We start from the raw sequence: 23436 nt of genomic DNA, 5'->3' as shown, positions 1-23436 counted from the left end.
TATTAATCATCCTAGTTGATGTTAAATCAAACAGACAGAATTATGGTGCTAAGTCTCAATGCAGATCACAAAGTCTCATTTATTTTTGGAAAATGATATCTATAGACCTTTATAATCACTGAACAAAAACATTCAAACAAAAATAAGCCAAATTTCTATACAAATAAGACAATTAAAACATGTACTATTAAAGGAATTGCTGATTCTATTATTTGAGAATTCAAAATGCCACCCCTGGATTTTGAAAGACTGCATTTGTACATTTTTTCTTATAAATGAAATGCACTGTGGAAACAAAATAGGTAAGTGTCTACTTCTGATTAGACGCTCAGAATTCAAGTAGATGCCTGTCTTAATCAAGGTAGACACTTTATTTGTACAAGTCAAATTTTACTTTGCAGATGGGAGGTAGGGTGTGAAATGTGCGTTGGTAAAAGTGAATAAGTAAAAAGACTGAATTATAGAATTTCCTTTTCATTAGAGATCACCCAGAGATTAAAGAGATAGAGATGGATAGGACAGAAATAAAGGCAGAGGCAACCAAACAAACAAAAGCAAAAGGCCTTAACAATAGTTAGAACCTGTGAACAGAGGAGAGACACGGACATCTGTTGAAAATCCACTATGGGCTGGGGACTTCGCTAAGAATTTTACCAGGCCATCTCATTTAGACTTTGTAACAATTCCTCAGGTGCATATCATTATCTCCAGTCAATACATGAAGAAACAAATGCTTAGAAATGATCAGGTTGGCTTTCCAAGCTCATTTTCCTCAATTCTTAGAACTCATTTGAAACAATAATGTAATATGGTGGTCAGTCAGATGGACCCACAGGTGATCTGGTTCTATATTCCACTGACTGAGGGAGTTGTTTTGCTGGCCTGGAAGGTTGAACATTCAAGTGTTGCCCATCTTCACCGCATCCCCCCCCCGAAAAAAATCTTAAAGATGCTCTGCCGAGGGGTGAAAGATTAAATGATTCTTTACTCAAGGTATAGGAATTACTGAGTTTTTCTGCTGGACTCTTTGGGGCCAGAAAACTTACTGAACCAACTAAGTATCCAAAATGGAGTTCTAACTACATTCTCCATTTAATATTATAGATTCTGTAGGAGAAAAGAGATGCCTCTTCCTCTTACTATGTGAATATATTATTATGTGGATATATTATGTGAATATATTACTTTATCACTGTAAAGAACATGGCATTCCTAATAGTTTACTGGTAAGTGAAGAAAAAGTCACAGACACCAGGGCAAGACACAAAGGTAACCATCTTCATGGTGTCATTTGTAATTAAAGCCCTTAGAGCTAAGATAAGCCTCAGGGATGAATAGAGCACTTACTAAAGGAATAAGAACTCACGTGTTAGACTTGGTTTTTATCTTAACTTTGGGCTGGTGGCCTGTCTTCTCTATCCGGCATGAATTTCCCGGTTTCATGGCCCATGTTATTATACATAAGATAAAATTCAAACTGTATACATTGACCTCATTCATTTTTTTAACCTTCTTTTCCACTGTCACCTGAGTGGGATGGTTAGTAGCCTGATGTGGCTGGAAGGAGAGTACTTATAAGAGACAGATTGGAACCAAAGAAATGGGTGAGGAGGTCAGTGCAATAGTCCTTGAGAGCCACGATGAGGGCCTGACCTACGGGAGTCAGAATGATAGCTGAGTGAAGCTACTAGCTAGGAGTCAAACCTAGTCATACATCAGCCATAAGGGCACCACGAAACTTTCCTCTCTAACTGGGGGATAAGCCAATCAATGATCTTACCTGGCATCCAGAAGAAATCCTTCCACATGTCTACCTCCTATTCTGTTACAGTGGTGTCAAGGAAAATGCTAGATTTCCACTGGCCTTCACTTAGCCATAACTACTCACTCTGTCAAGAGCCAGAAGCCTTGAATTGTCTCTCCAGACGTCTTGGCTATGTGGCCTTTCAAGTCTTCTATGGCAGTCTCAATGGCCCCCGGCTGAGTGGAAAAAAGAAAATACCTAGTTTAGAGAAAACCGAGTCCTCTTTGTGCTTATGATTAGTGAGTATAACCCACAGCCTCCTCCAGAAAGCTGATGGGAAAGATAGCTCTTGCATCTGTCTGTTTGTTCTAGGCACAGCCTGCCCGGGAGCTTAGTCTTGAACTCTGGTATTTACAAAGCTGTTCTCCTTGGGTGGGACTAAAGTGATCCAAGTCCTGTCTCCCATGATCTTACTCATGCTTTCTCGTGGAAATGAAGACAGCCATTTTCAGAGGGCCAGTTTTCCTGAATAAACAAGTTTATAAGAAAGTTCAAAGCATTTAGCAATATATACATTTTTAAAATCAAACCTTTCTCTCTTTAAAGAGCACATGGCAATAAAACACCTAAGAGAAATCTTCTTCTAATATTTTGACCATAATTTTAGCTGACTCTGGGCAATTAACTTTTTTGTCTCCTTATCTTGCATTCTTTACCCTTCTCCAAACAGGTGCTCCTACTTATGGGCCTACCTCTAGTTTAAAATTTGATTAACCCTTTTCCTGATAAGAAATTCATAGACCTCTAGCTCAGTGATCCCTAAACTTTCAGTGCACATCAGAATCAAAAACACAGATGTCTGGGCACTGTTTCCAGAGTTTCTGATTTAGTGGATCTGGAGTGGGCCTGAGAATTTGCATTTCCAACAAGTTCCCAGGTGGTGCTGTTGGTGTGGGACTGTCTTATGAGAACTATTGCTCTCTAGACAGTTATTTTGGCTACACATCAAAATCACCAGGGGAGCTTTTAAAAATCCTAATGCGCAGGCTGCACACCAGGGCAATCATATCCAGATACTCAGTGGATGGGACTCACATATCAGTACACCAGGATTTTTTAACGCATCCCAGATGACTCCAATGTGTAGCCAAGGTTGAGAACCACTGCAGCCCAGGGATTATCTAGTCTAAGCCATTTCGTTTTATAGGTGTGGAAACAGGAGCAGTGTGGGGAAGTAACTTGTCAAATTCACTCAGCTAAGAAGTGGTAGAGACAAGACAAGAAAACAGACTTTCCATTGCCCCACCTACAGTGCAGTGCTGGCCTCATTCCCAGCCCTGAGCTACTGACAAGTAGGTTGCTAGTTCTTGAATATTCTCTATATAACAGGGCTTTAATACTAACTACCTAATCGTCTCTAAATATTAACATTCTTAATCCTCCCAGCCTGAGACCCTTCTCTCACAAAAGGAAACCAGGACACTAGCCTGGCCTAGGATCCATCCAAATGCCTTTTCCTCTTGGAGGTAGGGCGGTGGGGAGTGGGTGGTAGATTAGGATTTGCTTGCTTTCTCAGTCTACGATAAAAGACTTTGAAACATTTTGGCCACAGAATCCATGGGTCAAGGAAAAAAAAACTTAGAATAGGAGAATCCATATACGAAAAACAGGAAAAGAATGGCACTGCTTCAGATGAAGTGGTAGGAAATGGTTCGGAGCTTTCCCTACTTAGCTCTGCCCCTCCCCCTCCAATTCACTGGGCACAGCCCAAGTCATCCAGGAAATGTCCATCGAACGGAGTCGAGTGACCTGGGTTCCTGTTCCAGATCTGTGGTAAATCAATTCTGTGACCTCTAGCCAATGATCTGAGTTTTCTTGGCCTCCATTTCCTTATCTATAAAGACAAATGAGGAGACTGAACCAAAGCTTTCTGAGCCAAACTGATGATGAAAGCCTCCTGGAAGTCTTTAAGAAAATATGATCACAGCCCTGATACTGAGACATTCTGAGTACCTCATTTTAACACATTTCCTGCTGAATTGAATAGTCAGCCAGTGGACTGAATGATTTCTGACTCCTTTGTCATCCTCTGCTGCTGGTTCACGGGTTGTCAGAGAGTTAACATGGCAGCCTGTGCCTGCTGGAAGCTGTAAGTCATTAAATCAGTAAGTTGTGGAGCATAAATCAAGTATGCCTTGAGCCCCCACTGACAGAGAAGGCTGTGCCAACATCACTGTTCTAGTGACCCCACTGGCAGGATCAAACTATGCTGGAGAGAAATCCCCTATGATCCCATGACAGTGCTCCCATCTCCCAACCCAAGCTCCCTGGGATACAGCCAGACTGCACCAGGTCCACTGCTCAAAATCAGCCTTTCTTTGATGACTCATCAGGCTATTTTTCCTGTCTCTCTTCGTATATCCACACAATTTCTTCCTCTAGCTAATATAGCTCAGTAGTGAAACTAATACTTTCCAGAAGAACAAAAGAAAACTGTAAGTGGAACTGGAAAATAATGAAATAATCCCAAAATAAGCACTTTGTTGAATGGTTTTACACTAGGTACTTTGCCAGAACATGTGAAGATGAATATAAAATTTTAGAATTTTTCAAAACCTTACTTGTCTTCCCTATGGAAAGCAATTGACAAAATCTATCAAAATGATCTATCCTTTGATCTACACATTCCACTTCTGTGAAATCATACTACGGATGTTCTTGCATATGCGCAAAATGACAGATGTATATGCAGAGTTCTTTGCAGCCTTATTTGTGAATAGCAAAATTTTGGAAACAAGGCAAACATCGATCAATAGAGGACTTGTTAGATACAATAGAGGATACATCCATACAATGGAACATGAAGAACATGCAAAAAAATTAGGAAATCCGTGCTAATATGGAAAGATTTCAAAATGTATTATTAAGTGAAAGAAAAAAATGTTCAGAAGAAAAAGTAAATATACCACATTTTTGTATAAAAAAGAGGAGAAGGGATGAGAATAAATATTTGCACGTGCTTGTATATGCTAAAGCAACCCTAGAAGGATACCTAGAAAATGTTAACAGTGGTCCCCTATGAGGGGGGAGGCACTTGATGGGACAGTGGATGGAGGTGACGTTTTACTGTACACCTTTTCAAAACCTAAACATTGAACATCAGTGTGGTTTTTATAAAATGGTTGGGAGGTCTCTAGAGTACTGTCAATGTCCTCACTGAGTGTGGTATTCTCACCTTCCACAGAAACAGTGGTTGTGCCTTTATGGAACAGTTAATCACTGTATCCTGATAGAATATTTTACTCTCTTCTGTTTGCCATTGTGGGTTAACTGGAATAAATTAACTTCAGCCACTCAGTGGAGAAAACGAGATAGTGTGTGAACACTCTGACTTGTGTCTAGGGCAAGGTTTAGATCTCAGCCTTTCTGCCTGCCATGAGACCCGTATTATGTCCTTGTCATTCCAGACATCAGTTTACTCATTTGCTGAGTGGATAAGATAATATTAACTGTAACAGAGCTGTTGGGAAATGCCAAAAGCATATGGGAACACTGAATAATAAAACACTGTATTTTCATTCTTTTTGTTAATATTAAATGGAGGGAAAATAGTTGCACCAGGATTTGGGGGTCTAATGGTCACTGCAAGGGAAAAATTAGCTCGAAGACTCCCTGCCACCTAAGACTAATAGGAAAGTATGATGGAATAATAAGTACCCATCATCCAATACATATATATTTCTAATGCTAAATTTGAAGAAAAATCATGAGGAGGGATTCTTATTTACAAGTCATTATACAGCATAGTAGGCAGTATCTTTTCTAATAGTTGAGCACTGAATATCTTCAGTCAAAACAAACCTACTGAGGGAATTTCAAAGACGTGTGTGTGTGTTTCCCTATATTTCTGTAAGCTAGACTAGCCAGGGGCCAGTTGTCACACAAATAATACTCCCATCTGCTGCTAATAGTTTTCCATGTACTGGACTCCTTAGCCAGACAGTAAGAGGAGGGGGCAGCATAGAGAGGAATGCTCCCAGGGACTCAGACACAATAAGATCTCTCTTGTGGGTGTCATCATGCCCAGATAGAAATCACTCCATGGTAAACACATACAGGCAGAAAAACAGCTCTAAATTGGATGTGATTTGTAAAGTCCAGGGCAAATTTATCTCTCTTTGAAAATAAAGGAAATGCTTCTTATTTTATTATCGTTAACTGCCTGCCCTCAGAAAGAAGCATCAACTTTATTACAATCTTCAAGGGATTTCAGTGTAAGGAGGGGAATCAAGAAATCTCTTGCCCAGTGAGATATGTAATTTCTAGACCAGGAAGAAGCTCACACAGACAATAACAATACAACTAATATATTTAGTTGCTCCCAATGAAAGAGCAAGACACAGGGAACCCTATAGTAAGAGAAGAGGGGAAGGGAGAGAGTATGAAAGCCAAATTAGTGTCATGAAAGCAATGACATCTTGCTACACAATGGGAAGTCCCAAACCTGCTTATTAAAGTCTCGTTCCTCACAATAGAACACAGGCTATAAAAAGGCCATGGGGAACCATTAATTAAATATTAAAAGATCAAATAGTTTTAGTCCCATTAGTTTGTATGTAATTTACATTCCCAAGTATAAATTTAGAGATAATTCCCCATCCCTAATCGCTTTCAACTTTCTGATAAGGTATCTGCAAATATAGAGTCCTACAGGGAGTTTAAAAATATCTTTCCCCATGCGTATCAAGTATTGTTCCTTTCATAAGAAGTTGCTTTTGAATATCAGTCTCCACAACTAAAGGGATTATCATAATATACCTCGAGTTATTAGCCTTGAGTGGTACTTTTGTTCAGAAAAGGCACTAGGCCTTTTTTAGATATGTCTAAGCAATAAAATAGCAATGAACAAAACAGGAGGAAAAAATTATCCAAGCAGAGTGATAGCAAGTGCTTCAGACATTCATTCCTATGACGTCTCATTCATTGTCCAAGGTCAGAGGCTCTGGAGGGGTGGTAAAAAGTGTCAGGAGTCCTGGCTCTTAGTCTTGGCATGGCTCCTAAATTGCCAGTTGACTTTGGACAAGTCACATCTCCTTTGTGTGTTCCAGGGGTTGGATTAAATATTCCTCTAAGGCCCCTTCTGGATCTGAGCAAGAACATTGCTATGTTGGAAGGGCACAGTTCAGGAAATAAATAATGGTCTGGAAGCCTGTGGATAGGAAGCAACATCCCAGATGCCCCATGAAATAACATAAGAGGTTTAAGGAACCAGATTGACTTCTTTTATGATCTGGTATGATCTAATGCATGAGGTTTTAATGCTAAAAAATGACTCTTGGGGGCACCTGAGTGGCTTAGTAGGCTAAGCGTCCGACTCTTGATTTCGGCTCAGGTCATGATTTCAGGGTTGTGAGATTGAGCCTCTTGTTTGTCCTGAATTAATTTAAACTTCCAGAGCAGTCACATCTTTGCATATCCAGTTTGAAACCCATATAATTGATCTTCTTATTATAGCATTGGGCATCTACTCCTGGAGCCTAAGAAACTCAGTGCCATTCTACCACAGCAAGCCAAAGAGTAACTTTCCTTTCTGGGTTAAAAGATATGAGTAGGAAACAACTTACATGTGCATCAAAAGTTAAATAAATTGTAGCATATCTCTATAGTGGAATGTTATTGAATTGTGAAAAATGATTTTATGGAAGTATAGTTATTGACACAGGAAATATTTTTATGCAACCAATTGTACACGTGAGGAAATAAATAAGACAGGATATACACCAAAATGTATAAGCACACATTCAATATACTTTGGTTAATGTTGGGCAGGGAGATTATGGTGACTTTTATTTTGCTTATTGACATTTTTCTTTTTTCTTTTTCCAATAAGCCACCTTTTGTGAAATGATTTTAAAACATTTAATAAAATGCTTGATCAAGGAATTCCTCAACTCATTTACTTACTGTTCTTCTGAATTTACAACCTATATGCTTTAAATTCTTGCACTGTAATAAACTTATTTCTTTTTAATTGCTTCATGGGATCTAAATCATAGAACTATGAATTGGGAATTGGAAAACTTGGGTTCTAACCCTAGCTTAAGCACTTACTCCTAGCGTCTCGGGCAAGTTGGTGCTTATTAATGGTTATGACACTGGACAAGCAACAACCCCTCTCTGGGCCTTAGTTACTTCTGAAAATGAGAGTGTTGACTAGCTCGTTGGTGCTCAAGGTGTGGTCTATGGACAGATCGCATCTTATTGCCAGAGGATCTATATAAATGCAGAATCTAAGACCTTCCTCTAGGCCTACTGAATCAGACCAGCATTTTCACAAGATTTGCAGGTCATTTGTTTGCATGATAAAATGGAGAACCAGTGGACCAGATCATCTGTCAATCTCGTTTCAGCTCTAAGAAATGATACTTTATGATGAATCTTTCATAGATCTGAATCATTCAGATTCGGGGTCTTGTTGAATTATTCCCTGGGAAATGAATTAGTTTCCTTAACTCAAACCTCTTTACTGCTATAGACACTATACATCTACATTTATATCTCCTTCTGGAAGTCATGGTGAGGTCACAGGCATCTTAATGTCATTCCCTACGACCAAATACAGAAATGGGAATGTCAAATCAACAAGAAAGGGAGAAAGCATTCATAATAGCAATGAGATGCTGCTTATGAAATGTTAATAGACATGTCATGCACTGTACTAAGAATATTTACAAAATCAGGCTATTTAAACCTCTGTATAAAACTGGTATTTTATCCACACACTGCAAATGAGGAAATTTATAGATATAGATAAAAATATAAACATACATATAAAGCACATTCATTATACTCACATGCTCACAGAATATATATTATGTGGTTTGAAGGAGAACAAATGCTGAGTGCTTTGGGAATGTAGCCCTCACAGCTCCTAAAGAGTCCTCAAGTCTACTTTAAACTCATTAACGTTAGAAGCTTTCCCTCCCAACATCTTGAGAACTTAGGGCTTGTTTCTATACACCCGAGGGAGAAGATATTCTTCACATGGACTGGAGTCAGTCATTGACTGACTTAGAAAGGGGCCATACGTGCAGTTGTACATGAGGTGGGAAGAGCTCTGGACTTACAGACCGGAGATACAGATTCCAGCTATAGCTATTCCACTAATATTGCATGACTTGGTCAGGTCACTTCACTCCCCTGAAGCTGTACTATGTTTACAATGAAACAAGAGCGGTAAGTCCTCCCCTGCCTACCTTACAGTGTTGCTCCAGGGACCTTCACTTGATAAGTTACATAGAGCCACACAAATAAAAGCATCATTCAAACAAAGAAAGAAAAGCTCCATGGTAGCTTCAAACTGTGTCGATTTAGCTAAGCTAAAACTACATTTTCCTAGAACTTCCTTTCCTGTCTGTTTCCCAGTTAGAGTTGGCCACAAGAGACATTAGTGTCAGGCTGGCAAGGCAGAAGTGACACATCGGTCATTTCCCTGCGGAAGATCAGTGCAGGCCCACGGTGACTGCGGCAGCTCATATTCAGGGCTGCTTCACTTGATGGCGTGGGGCAGCTTCAGGCCCATCACCAAATGCAAAGACAACAGCTTTGCAGACTCCCCAGCCAGCCCTCATGACTGCACCAGCTTCTGAGCATGCCGAATCTCTTATTCCATACCACTCATGGTTGTTATCTCATCAAACTGTGACTGATACATCATCATTACCAAAGATGAGACAACTTTAGGGGATGCTTTGATTTCCTTCACAGATGTATCTTACAACTTAATTTTGCTTATTCAATAACGTTCACATACTTTAGAAAACAAACTATATGCTCTGCCTAGGCAAAGACACTCACACAAACACGCACATAGCAGAGCACCTACCAAAGCACCTTAACACATACGAGTGGCTAAATACAGATGATACGGGTATATCTTATCTTCAAACATGCACACGCACACGCGTGCACACACACATACATGCACACACACACACTGAGTCACAATAGCTGCATTTTTATCTTAACCAAAGATGTTTTAAAAGCTACCAAATCAGGATTCATTAGTTAAAGCTTTGTAAATTGTCACAACATCTTAGCCACCATTTATTTATAAGATTGAGTTGAAAAAAAACCTTTTTTCAAGATGTGTCCCATCTACGCTTCAAAAATGAGATTGTTTCCTTTGTCACACTGTACAATTCCCAGTTTTGCCACCGACTGATTACAGCCTGTGAGCCAGCAATTACTGTGTAAACAAGAACATTGAAGGATTGGGAAAGAACATTGATAAGTAGGAAGGAGAGTTCGAGAGAAAGAGAAAAGTACTCAAACCCAGGAAGCACTCTCCACTTGATCCAGATGCTAGAAGTTCAAAATACCTTTTTTTTTTTTTTTAAGAGAGAGTGAGCGAGCAGGGGAAGGGGGAGAGGGAGAGGGAGAGAGAGAATCTCAAGCAGGCTCCACACCCAGTACAGTGCAGAGCCTGACATGGGTTTCAATCCCACAACCCCCAAGATCATGACCTGAGCCAAAATCAAGAGTCGGATACTCAACCGACTGAGCCACCCAGCACCACATCATTTTTTATATCTAGATATACAAACCCCATCCTCATTACCCATCCATCCATTTACTTCCTCAGCTCCAAATGCTCAGGGAAAAGAGCTCAGCTGCAGACAGCAGCCAAAGGTTTGGGATTTCGAAGTGCCTGCTCCCACATGTAACACCAGCATCCCAGTGTAGACCCTGAGGTTCAATCCATTCTCAGCAAGCCTTTCTACTCCATCACCCATGTCTTTTTCAAACATGCAACAGATAACCACTCTGGGCACACAACTTTATATTCTAGCTGCTTGGGTTTTCTCTCCATAGATCATTAATCTGTGGAGATCAGGTTTAACATGAACACAGGACCGAGGAGCCAAAGATCCACAGAGACTGGATAACCAGCTTCTCCTCAATACTACCTGGTTATCAAAAATAGACCCTTAACTTCTCTGAAATTCAGCTCCTTCACCTGTAAAATGCGGAGAAAGATAACTACTTCACAGTTATTATGACTATTACATGAGATAACAAATGTGAAAATACTTGGTAATATTAGAATATTGTAAGAACAGTCTTGTACAGTACTTCAGAGCACCAAAAACTTTACCCGTGTAGCAAAGTACTTCCGTGAGACAAAAGGTCCGTGATAAGGATTGGGGTACAGTGTTGATTCGGTCGCACTTGGCTGCCTTGAAATCTGCCTTGGCTCTGGGTCCGTGCCTGGGTCCTCCTCCTCCGTGGACAGCTGGTCAGTCTCAGAGGGTTGGTAATCTCCCTCTTGCTTCAGAGACACAGGCTGGAATCCTTCAAAACTCCTAATCATTGACATTTCTTCTACCTAAAACAAGAGAAGAAACAATCTTTTCATTAGGAGAAAAAAAAAAGGGAAAAGAAGTCACCTCTGTCCTGGCCAGGGCAAAAAGTCGACAGGGTGCAAATGATGTTCCTGAAACTGACAAAGGTACTCACACGTTAACTAAACAAAGGCCTTAATGAATGCAGTTCAATAACACAGACTCCACCACCCTGTTGGGCCATTTACCAGGGGAGCGAAGCAGAGACCCTCTAGACAGACAAAAGGGGGTTGTAAGTAGGTCCATTTTCCCACCTTGAATCCCAGAAGACAGGAAGTGGAGTATGGAGATGGCAGTATGAAATAATTACCAAGCAACTGATCTTCACAATTTCATAGAATTTTTGCTTAAAAACCCACCAGCCTGCCAACTTATTTAACAGGTAAATGGAATGATAATGCACCTTCTTGAATGCTGCTTGGGTAGTAATAGGGGACAAAAGCACTTAGAACTGAATATATTTTGACTCAAAAAACAACAATTCTAAAATTTTATTGTAAGGAAATAATTTAGACAAATGCCCAAAAATATCAATATAGAAGTAGTTCATCACATGTGTCTAATAACAGAAAAATACACAACTTTATTTCTAATAGCAAAACATTGTATAAAACAGCCACATTAGACACTCATACAACATTGTATCTAACACAAAAAGAACATAGTAAAACTAAGAAGTGGTCAGGAGGGAACTGGCTAAATATGTTATATCACAAAGTGAAATATACTGTAGTCATTAAAAATATAAGTGCATATTTTTATCATGGAAATCTGTCCAAAATATATTGTTAATGGAAAAAGATTATGAATAATTATGACTTATTATATTCAAATGGGTTAAAATAATTCAAATTCAAAAAGAAAAAAAGAAAGAAGGAAACTGGGAGTTGAATATGTATATACATGTATTGTGTGACAGGGCTAGAAAACGTTTAAAAAGAAATCAGAGAGGGAGATGAACCATGAGAGATTATGGACCACAGGAAACAATCTGAGGGTTTCAGAGGGGCGGAGTGTGGGAGAAGGGATAACAGGGTGATGGGTATTGAGGAGGGCACATGCTGTAATGAGCACTGGGTGTTATACTTAACTAAAGAATCATTGAACACTACATCAAAAACTAAAAAAAGGAAATAAAATAGAATATTAATGGTTATTTCTGGATGAGGTGATTTTAATTTTTTGTTTTCATAAGTCTCTGGATGCTTACAATGATTATATATGACTTAAGTAAAAACACGATAAACATTTCTATCCTGTAAATATACAGCAGAATTAAACAAAATAAATAGAAAGCACACGCTAGCCTAGTAAAAAGCATGCATACATCAGGTCACCATTTCCAAGCTGAGACCAGATAGTCAGACCTGCAGTAAGTACACTGTCCATGCTACATAGAAGGTGGGTTTTGTGCCTGGCTTCACCGTGTCTGGGAACACTATCTTATCCTCAGAGCTGCCTCAGTGCTCCTAATCAGATAAATTCCATTCCCTCGATTCTTGTGAAACACTAGACAATGAGAAACAGCCCCAACCCCAGCAAGTGTACATTCTTAACATTGGAATTAGAGTATTCAAAAGAGGTAAAAATAGTCTGAGCATATAACCTATTGCCTAAAGCTGGACACTTTGGAGCATGAAAAACATACGATTAACAATTATGTCAGAATGAGAGGAGTAAACCGGGATTATCTCAGGCAAAGGTGGACATACACAGTCACCCTGAGGGATTTGAATGCAGGAGAAAACACAGCTGGTTAGGGGGGCTCACCAGTGAAAAGCCCTCCAGCCCTCCGCAGTACCCATCTGATCCTCCCAACAACCCTAGAAGATGATTTTACCTGCATCTCTCTGGGGATCACAGCATTTAGGGGACCCACCCAGGGCACACTCAGATCACTGTGGCAGCACCTGGATGCTCACCCCGGGCTCCCAACCATGCTTCCTGTCAATCCAGCACGCCCATCATGAGGCACGCTGTGTTGCAGCAGGAAGGCTTTGCTGAGTCTTCAGTAATTTTTTTAAGTTAGATGCGTAAAAGGCAGAGATTGGCCTGTTAAGAAATACAAGGCGCACCCGCAGAAGCAGGAGAAATTTTGTGTGCATGTGCACCTGTATGTGTGTATGTGTGCGTTTTGTGTGTGTATGTGTGAGAGAGAGAGAGAGACAGAGACAGAGAGACAGAGACAGAGAGAACAATCGGTGAAGCACTTTGGCCTCCCTGGCAGGTCTGTCGCCTCAATCACAGTGGCTGTTGGAAGGAAGTGTGTTTCTAGAGTTCCCTGTAACCTGTTAAGGAAGGTTTGTGCCTTTGGGGAAGGAAAGCCTGCTTCTGTATTTGCCACACTCTGGGAACACACGCCTCACAACAGGCATCTGCAGAAGGCTCCCATGCCTGGAAAACAGAGGGAGGACTTAATTAGCACCACTTCCTCTCCCCTCAGGCTGTCTTCTCTGGAAACACTCGGGGAAGAGAATCAGAGCACTTTGAGACCAAGCTGTTTGAGATCCAGGAAAGAAGGAAACTCAGCTCCAGTTAAATTCTTACAGCCATGAATCGTTGAAAATGGAGCCCGGCTGCCTTACTCCGGGATGATTCCAGCTCTGCTGTAGTCACAGGGACATCTTTGTAAGGACAATGAATGTGACTTCTTCAACAATCTCCCCAGTGTGAGAGCAGTGCCAAGCATCGAAGCGGCCAGCTCCATTCCTCATCACCCTCTGCCCAGCCAATGTTTCTCCCTGGTTCAATAGATGTGTTCTCCTACCTCTGCCTGAATAGTATACATTGAAACACGAAAAGCATATTAATACTGAAAACAAATCTAGACAAATTCAAATGTTTCCACTGTTTTACATGGATAAAGCATGCCTTGTAACAGACCCATCCAGAGCCATTAATTTTAAAAGATCATTATTCTCTAACACTTCATGGAATCTGAAATGCTAGCATTTAGTACTCAAGTAGCACAATTTCTAAGGAAAGCAAGGTCAAGGCTTAGAAAAGAATAAGTCCATACTTTTTGACCTAATCTCATTCCAGGACACTCTAAAGGAGAAAAAGAGTGCAATATTAATTGCTTATTCTGGGAGGTAATGAAAAATCAGAAATCAACTAAACACCTAACAGCCAAGGAATTGCTAAGACTGTCCAATTGATACCATGCAGACATTTAAAATAACTTGCATAAGCACTGCTGCAGTAGGGAAGTAAAGGATGTATCTTCCTAGGTGGAAAAAAAAAAAAAGCAAAAGCAAAAAACAAAGACTTTCTCTAGATAGGAGGATTTGAATAATTTTTACATCGGTAAAGAGCACAAGGAAAATATTTAGATTTATTGAGGTAGTTGGATTGAAACTGAATTTTTGCCTTTTAAAAAAAGTTTTTTTTAATTGTGTTAGTGCTGCTTTTGCAATAAGAAATAAAATGTTTAATAAATATGTTGATTTGCAAACTCTGGTATAATCTGAAACTGCCCCCCACCCCCAACACGGAGGGCAAGGAGAGACCAAAGAACAGACCAATCCAAATTGGTAGGTGGCAGGTTTAACAAGCAAGACAACTTACATGTGAATTTGTCTTGGGCACCTCAAGACAAGCACATCTCTGCACGTGCCCGCCAGAATCTTAAAAGTTTATACACAGGACATACCTGGATTCAGTCACATATAAGGTCAAAATGGTCTCAGCAACACCTTACTCTCTCTCTCTCTTTCTCTCTCTCTAGGCTGTGTCCTTCAAGTGGCTCCCACCGTGGGAATAGTGGGTGGCATGTATGTTTCAAGGGCAGAAGAGGGGGGAGAAGTTTCCGATTGCCCTGGGGCTCACTCAGGGGTCAACTAGTGGTCATATCTTCTCCATGACCTCCTCAAATGTAATGCCAAATAAATATCTAAAGAAGCACTATTCTTCCTTCAGTTAGGTGGTAAGAATTCTATATTTTTCAGCTGCCAGCAAATTCAGAGCTAAATTTAATAGAGTATTGCAGTAAATAACTTATTTCTGGGTCCTCATCTAAGTATACCTGCCTCACTGTATACGTGCTTTCATCTATCTCTCTGTGATTTTTTCTGATAATATTTCAGAAGCATATAGGGCATAAATTGTAGCTAGAGAATCAATGTTTAGTCCAACTCCTTCATTTTGCAAACTTCGGAATGCTCAGGAGGGGGACTCACCCAAGGACACGCAGCTAAATAGAATCAAGACAGGACTCCTGACTCTCGTTCACTGCTTCAAGTTGTATCACTTAGAAGAAAGGCAGAGACGCAGTTATCAAACTTAGGTGTTGGTCAACTGGAAACACTTCTGTCGAATGTCTCCATCAGTCAGCTCTGCTCTGTTCTGGGATGGGAGATACAGCTCCCATGGAGCAAAGCTCACCCCAGCTTCTCTTGCATCTGCAGCAGGTACCCAGCACCCAGCCCTGTGAGCTAAAGCTTTCTCCTCTACCTTGCAGTCAGGCTGACTTATCTGTTAGGTTCAACAGGCGCAGTGCCTATGGTCCACAAACCTTTTAGGGGCTCAGGAAACGTGTTAATTTATTTTAAAATCGGAAGAGACAAATTAAAAATTGCATGGTCAAAAGAAATGTTTTGATTTTTTTCTCATGTCAGGAAAAAAAGTGAAATTTGTGGGACACCCAAAACTTTTGGTTTTGTCTAAAAACCCCCCAAAAATGGGGGAACCATTTAAAGTCATAAAGAAATGTAAGTTTTAATATTGATAATATTACAGTGGAGAGGTCCATAAAGGCAAGAGAGTTTTAGGCTCATGAAAATGATAATGTGGCCCTGAATCAAACCTACATCAAACTACAGACATTGCCTGCTTAATATTCCATTCTGGGGCTCCATCCTAAATCATCAGAACTAGAAACATCCCCCACCCTTTCCAGTGCCTTCCAAACCTTTATTCTGGAAGATTCTGCTCCAGCTGAAAGATTTCTATCCTATGGACAAACTGTGCAATCTCAAGACAATTATTTTTTGCTTTATTAAAATCAAAGAGAGATCCAGAAGAGTTGACCCCAATAAATATTTGTTTTCTAGAAAAGCATACAAAGAACTATGCTGAAAACTTCTGATCAGCTTGAAAGAAGTAACTGGCCACACTGAGTGGCCACCGCTCCAACCAGAGGCAAAGAAAGGGGGAGTTTGGGGACTTTCTCCTTTTCACAAGAGTTTAATAAAGAATAGGTTGGACATAACAAAAAGAATCACAGAGATAGCAGTAAAATAAACAGAGATAGCAGTAAACCTCAGCGCTGTTTCATGGTGAGCCTCTTTTCAAGGGCCATGCATGCTACTCTCCAGCACTACGTTCCCCCTTTTTCCATCCGGTTGTAAGAAGTCCTTGGCTCCTCACCCTCTCTGCCTCCCTGGCAAGCCTGCTGTTTCTCCCTTACTTTCCCTGTCTTCTCAATGTATCTCCGTAAGTCTTCATGGGATTGTTTTTAACCCTATGCAACCCTATTGCAGGTGTCTTGTGATTTCCATAAAGCTTTTGAAATATTAATAGCTACTTAAGGATCCCCATTACTGCCTCTCTGGATCCTTGGGCGGACAGAATGCCTAGTTAGGAAACACCCATCTATACTAACCTCCACATTTTGTAAATGAGGAAACTGAGGCCTAGATGGGTTCTGTGTCTCCCCTGAACTGTCCAGTTAGTCAATTAAAAAGAAGTAATAAAGAATGAAGTTATGGCCAGCCCAGGATAAAAAATACTCTTTCCCGAAGATTATCTGTGGGCCGGCCAGGAGCTTAGAAAAGTCCCTGGTTTGCTGACCAGAACTGCTGCCTCTTGCAGGTGAGGTAGTGCTGGGCTGGGGAGGGAGCGTGGGAGTAAGTTCCTGCGGCTTATGTTGCTTTCAAAGAAGTCGACTGCTTTTCTGATGGTGACACCTCTACCCACTAGAAGGGGTTAACATGCTCGAGGCACATCCCCAAAATAAAAATCCACTTTTAATTTTGACATTTTGTAAAGGTAATTTATGTGAATTTATATATGCAGCCTTTCCTGAGTCTCTTCAAGAACAGCCAAGGGATGCGTGGTGGATAAACAATACTCAAACACTTCCAAACTCCAACGAGCCCTCGTCGGTGCCAGCTGAGATAAGAGAATTGGCAAACAAGCCTTCACAATTTCACATTTTGTGCATTAGGGATAACATGCCAGCAGGGCTGCTCTGTATCCTGGGGGAAAGTTGAATGGATGCAGGGTCTCTTCCCTCCCAGTTGCCCCTCTGGTGGGCAGGGTCCTGTGCTCATTTGGCAAGGGGGTGGGCAGGACACAAGGCCAACATGAAGAATGTACCCCCACTCACTCACTGGGTAACCCTATGGAAGTCACTCCTCTTTCTGCACCGCAGATTCCTCATCTGCAAAATGAGAGGCCAGACGTTATGGTCTGCATAAATGAGCAACTCATTTCAATCAAAGCAGATCCACTTCTCTGGTTTGGGATCTTTTCTGAAGCTTTCATGTGGGGAGAACACTACGTGAAAGTTTGAAAACTCTTGGAGTAATGATTCCCAAGTTTACTTCCAGCTCAATAGCTCCATAAGATTTGATGGGCTTTTCTCCAGTACCCAGAATATTCTAGATCTAAGTCTGGAGAGGTGGCTCATGTATGGTTTCCCCCATCTCATCTTCATTATGTTAGTTCCCTGTGATGCACAGGCTGTGGGGTCAGAGGAACACAGCTGCCATGTCATGAATTTGGGTGCCCATTGTGAAGACTCTGGGGTGTTTGGCCTCTGAATTCCCTCTAGTGCAAATGGCTATCTATCTACATTGACCAGAGCTGATAGGGACATCCACTGGGCACCTCACTCAGGCCAGGGCCAGAGACACACTAAGGCCCCAATAAGTCTTCCTGCATTTGAAAAGGAAAACATGCAGAGATTTGCTGAGCCTCTCATACAGACACATAATTTTTAAAGGGGGTTCTTTGAAAATATATACGGAAAAGAATTGATAGAGACAAAGATATTGACTAGAGAACTTTGTGAGATTACAGATCCCTTGTGACTCCCTGAGATTAATTTTCTTACACACTCCCACAAACACTTGTTTGGGTTTGAGTAAGGCTTGGGTCCCTGACTTGTAGCATTTATCTCAATGTTGTGTAATCCCCATGACATCCCTGTCTTCACTCCTGGGCCATGAGCAACTCTGAGCACTCATCTTTATAGCCTGGATTGGCATGAGCATGGCATAAAACAGCCACAAAGTACAAGTTCTCAAATGGATGTCCTGCTTGTTTCTCTGTCAGGTCTAAGTTTGAAAGGCAAGGCTTCTGTCAGATCCATTGTTGTTGGCACATGACCTCCTACCTCATACATGAGTACTCAGTAAATGGTGGGCTGAGTAATGAAGCCCTGTGCTCAACGTGAATGGAAACATCTTCTGGACACACATAGAAGCACGTGCCACACAGTCTTTCCTCTGAGAAGCTCATAGTTTAGCAGACAATCACAGACTTTGGTGATAGAGCCCTACTAGGAATATTTGCACAAATACTGTGGAGAAAGAAGGCGGGATTAACAGGGCTGAGTGGAGGGAGAATTGAGAGTGTGGAAAGTGAAAGTTGTGGAGAAAGGCTCCGTAGAGCCAACTGCATGTTGGAGACGGGCGAGGCCATTCCTTGCACAGCTGTGAGGTGTGAAGAGGGGGGTGTTCAAAAGACGGCAGGTAATATGGTGTGTGTAGCTGAGACATCAGCTGCCCACCTCCAGCCCACACCCCTTGAGGAGCTGGTAACCCTTGCTTAAAATTGCCACTCTCTGACGGGGCGATAGTCTGAAGTCCTCCTCACACCTCCTCTCTGCGTCACCACACCTCCATACCTGCTGGAACAGCTCCCTCACAGGCAACCCAAATGCAGTGTCAGGGCTGGCACTTGTAAGGGTTCCACTCGCCCCAGGCGCTTCGTGAGATTAACTACATCACTAAGGATTGAGAGAAGTCATGGGGAGGTGAGTCGCATTGCGAACGGTCCAACTTTGCACCATTCATCTGTTTCTTCTTTCTTTCCAGGGTAACAATTTCTTCCTAGTATGTGTGTTTATTATTTGAAGAACATATCTGTTTCATCCGCATCTCCAAGTCACTCGGGTTCTCCCCTTCAGCACCCCAAATAAATGGAGTTCCCCCATGAAGATAAATTCTGGAGGTAGCTATTAATATACACTTGTACAAGGATTTGTGAGTTGGGGAGGAGCTGGCTGGGGATGTGCTTGAAAAAGCAGAAGGAAGCCAATCTATAAGCCAGGAGTCACACATAGTGACTTATGTCACACAGTAGAGGTGTCCTAATTAGCAATTTGCCTGACCGTGAACAGCCGAGGACAGAGAGGGGACAGAAAAGTGGTGGAATTCTCCTCCTGGGAAGAAGAAGAATTAAGGCTAAATCACCAACCTTCCAACCCCCTCCAAAAGAAAGAAAAAAATCAGCCTGCAAAGAACTGACCAGAACAAAGTTGTTGAGTCCAGATGATGTACTTCAAGGGGAATATAAGCTCTCAAATATGGTTTCCACAAACAAATGAAAAAGAAAGGAGCAGAGAAATCAAAAGAATCAACAAAGGGCAACAATTAAGCCTACATCAGCCTCTTTTGTTCCCTCTCCAAAGTAAATAGGTTCCCTGATTTTGAAGCTTCTGGTTCAGAAACTAGATGGTGACAATGCTTAGAAAGGAGAACAAGTCTCTTTCCCAGTAATTGGGACATCCCAGGGGAGTGTGTGGATTATGTCACCAGGATTATTACCTACCCAGCATTCGTCCCAGTGCCAGGGAGCAGTACTAGCACACATTACAAAATCAGATGTTCCTGGCTGGGAGCTTTGTTGAAGGAAGTCGCCCCCAAGCCTGGTTTTCCTGCTAGGCCAACTGTAACTTCTCACATAAGATTTTGTGAAATTCAGGGAAAGACATTCATCCAAATGCTGACAACATCCCCCCCCCCAGTAAAAACTGCACCCATTATTATTTTAATGGCATTTTTATTAGAAACATATTTATTGAAGTATGACATGCATTTAAGACATCAGAAATGTACAGATCAATGAAGGATCATAAAATAAACACACCGAGGTAACTACCACATAGGTCAAGAAGTGCCATAGTAATGGCACATTGACAGGATTATTTTTCTCAAAGTAAATACTCAGTTGGTTTCAAATGATGGAATCCAAGAGCACTGCCATCCATTTTAGATATCTGACAACACCCTCATTTTACAAATAAGAAACCAGATGCTCAGAGAAGTGACTTAGCTCAGGTCAAAAAGCAAGTTAGAGGAAGAGCCAGGGTTTCAGGCTCCTCTTTCCTGTTCTTATTGCCTCCAAATCCTAGGAAGGCTTAGCTGGCCTATGAAGAAGGGAAACCTACTCTTTATGATGACTCTTTTCTCCGAGAGTCTGAGGTTCGCTCTCTCTTGGCTTCATAAAGCCTATCTCTGAGGAGTTGTCCTGGAGACACCTCTCTAAAGCCCACACAAATGATTGTTTCTTCTGTGAGGGGCTCCTGGTGTATATCTGACACATGGTAAAATATTTGTTAAATGAATTAATAAAGAGACACTTCACGATGTCAACTGATGCTTCTCAAATTCTCCCTCTTCTATTTCCATGACCAGACTGGTCATTTTGACCCATTGCCTGGGAGATAACCTTCCCCTTTATTCTGAAGAGGGTGAGGGACCACCAGCTGTGTCACTTGAGGAACAGTAGAAGGTCCTGGAGAATTTTAGTTGAGAAGAAAGAAAATATGGAGGACACTGACCACTCTCTTCAGATACCTAAAGGATTGCCAGGAGAAAAAGAGCACATTTATTCCATTTGGCCTTAGACGCATAAGAAAGGTGAAGAATCTTTTGTTTTTCATGACCAACCTTCTTTTAAAAAATGGCCCATCCATGCTGTTTCTATTTAATTTTATCTCATTCACACCTGAGTCCATAGAAATCTGCTTTTCAGTCCCTTTGAAATATTCCCAACAAAGCTCTTGTGACTGAATCCAATAGGTACTTTCCTTTCTTTATCCTCCTTGATCTTCTTTAGCACTCTTGATTGTTGACATCATCCTTCTTGAAATTCTTGTGTCCTTCTGTCCCTTGGAACTGCACATTCCCAGTGGTCTTTCTACTTGCTTGTTCACTGCATTTATTTCTTTCAAGGAGACCCCACCACAAACACACAACACACACCCATATCTCGCATGCTGGTGTTTGTCAGAGCACACTCTGGATGTTCTCTATAAGCAAGCTCCTTCGTTCTTACTGCTTAGCCATAATCTATAGATCTATGATTCCCAGATCTGTATCTCCAGTCAGATCTCTCTCCCAAGCTCAAATCCATCTAAACAACTGCCTACTAGACACATCACCTTTGTTGACCCACAGGTACTTCAAACTCATTTTATCCAAAGAGGAACCTCATCGTCTTCGTACCTCCCCCATAAACTTATTCCTCCTTTTTATTCTAATCTCAGGGAGAGAGATCACAGCTATACAGTTGCTCAGGCCAGAAGTCTGCCTGATTCTCTCTTCTTGTCCAATACTTAGCCAACAGGCACCTAGTCCTATGGCTCTTAATTCCTCAGTATCTACTGAATCCTCTACTTTGCTCCACTGCTTTTGCCATGGCTTAAGTTCACCTCTTGTGGATCATTATAAAGGTCCTCTAACTGGTCTCTCTCCAATATTTCTCTCTCAAATTCATGCAGCACACAGCAGGAAGACTAATCTTTCTAAAATACAAATCAGATTATGTCACTGGCCACTTAACCTTCAGTGAATCCTCATTGCACTCCAAGTAAAGTAGGAGCTCCTGAGCATGGCAGGCATGATCTGAACTCCTACTCACCTGTAGAGGCTCATGTCTCACCAAGTCTCTTCCCTCCCTTTTCTTTTCCATCTTCTTCTCCCATCTTCCCTGTCACAGCCCAGCACTCACAACATGTGCTTCAGCCATACTCCTCTGCCTTTAGACTCATAAATCCACCAAGCTCTTTCTCAGTTCCTTTACCTGATAACTCCCGTTGCCCTTTTTGTCTCAACTTAGAAAGCAGCTAGAGGCTTCCCTGACCAATCTTGTCTCATAACTTACATGCTTCTCTACTGTTTCTCCTTGTAGACTGTGTTTATCTTTATGACAGTACTTATCACACTATATCACTTATCTTATTATCTCTTAACTCAACGTTCACATTCTCCTCACTAGTACGTAAAATAGTTGATGATAGGGACAGGGTTTTCTTACTACGATATGCTTAGCACCAAGTAAAGCACATAGATAACATTATGTGTTAGCCAAACAAATGGATCAGTAATAAATATCTTTATTCCATGGAGCACCCATAACAGAAAAGCAAAGGAGGTTCAGCTTAGAGAGTCTCTACTCAGATGTGATGGAATCAGACCTGAAAAGAGAAGATTTGAAACCCTTTATTCTGAACCAGGCTCCAAACTTACCAGTTCCCATAAGCTTCACAGGAATGGCAATTTAGAAATGCAATTTTTCCTATGCTCTCCAGCTACCATGATCTTTTACCAAACCAGTTCTTTAGTCATTGCCTACAATTGGTCTCTGTGAATAGTTTGTGAGCTCTGTGAGGGAATGAACCATGGCCTCTTTTGCCCTCTTGGATGCCCACAGGATACTTAACCCTCTGTGCAGCACAGCTAGCTCAGTGATAGTGGAGGTCACAGAAGACATCTGCACCACCAGAGACAGAGTAAGGAAAAAGTCGCTTCTGCCTCAAACTACCCTGATGGGTAGGTGACAAATAATGAGAACCTTTCCTGAGAGCAGGTCTAGGAATGGAAGGAGTAGAGGAGGTCTTATCCTGAAACCAAAGGGCAATATTTGGGAACAGCACTTGAAAGGGGTAGAACAAGGCCAGATAGGGGAGCCTGAGGTCTTAAAAACAGATATTGCTAACTTCTCATCTTGCTGGGGACCATAACTAAAAGACAATCTATGTTTTATTAGTGAAATATACATTGAAGTCCAATGCAGAATGCTAAACAAGACACCAAATGGGACAAAATAATTTAGTTCTAAGAGTTAGAGTAATATCATCCTAAGGCAAATTTGACCCAATTCCATTCCTCCTAGATGAGAATGTTAACACCTGTGATTCAGCTTGTTCTACAAGATTCCAAGAGGATCCAAGTAGGTCCAGAGAACACCACCCAGAGAGGGAAAAGGCAAGAGAACTGAAGCAGAGCATTATTCTCCCATGCAAATAATGAAGGCCAGCATTCAGGTATAGAGAAA

General features: G+C 41.3%; 1 protein-coding gene across 1 annotated transcript in view; it reads right to left on the bottom strand.

Annotated features, from left to right (window-relative positions):
• Nucleotides 1-1884: 1884 nt before the first annotated feature.
• Nucleotides 1885-23436, bottom strand: part of TPRG1 (tumor protein p63 regulated 1) — a 110771-nt gene continuing 89219 nt past the window's right edge. Inside the window, exons 2-3 of the mRNA XM_081813775.1 lie at nucleotides 10902-11132; nucleotides 1885-1980 (exon numbers count right to left, since the gene is read on the bottom strand). Coding sequence (XP_081669901.1) covers nucleotides 1885-1980; nucleotides 10902-11132 — 327 coding nt within the window. The remainder of the gene's footprint in view (nucleotides 1981-10901; nucleotides 11133-23436) is intronic.

This window comes from Leptonychotes weddellii, chromosome 1 (assembly GCF_054177405.1).
Source record: "Leptonychotes weddellii isolate Sample4059 chromosome 1, ASM5417740v2, whole genome shotgun sequence".
Taxonomy (NCBI): Eukaryota; Metazoa; Chordata; class Mammalia; order Carnivora; family Phocidae; genus Leptonychotes; species Leptonychotes weddellii.
The sequence above is the reverse complement of the archived record's forward strand: the minus strand, read 5'-3'. Positions and strand labels throughout refer to the sequence as shown.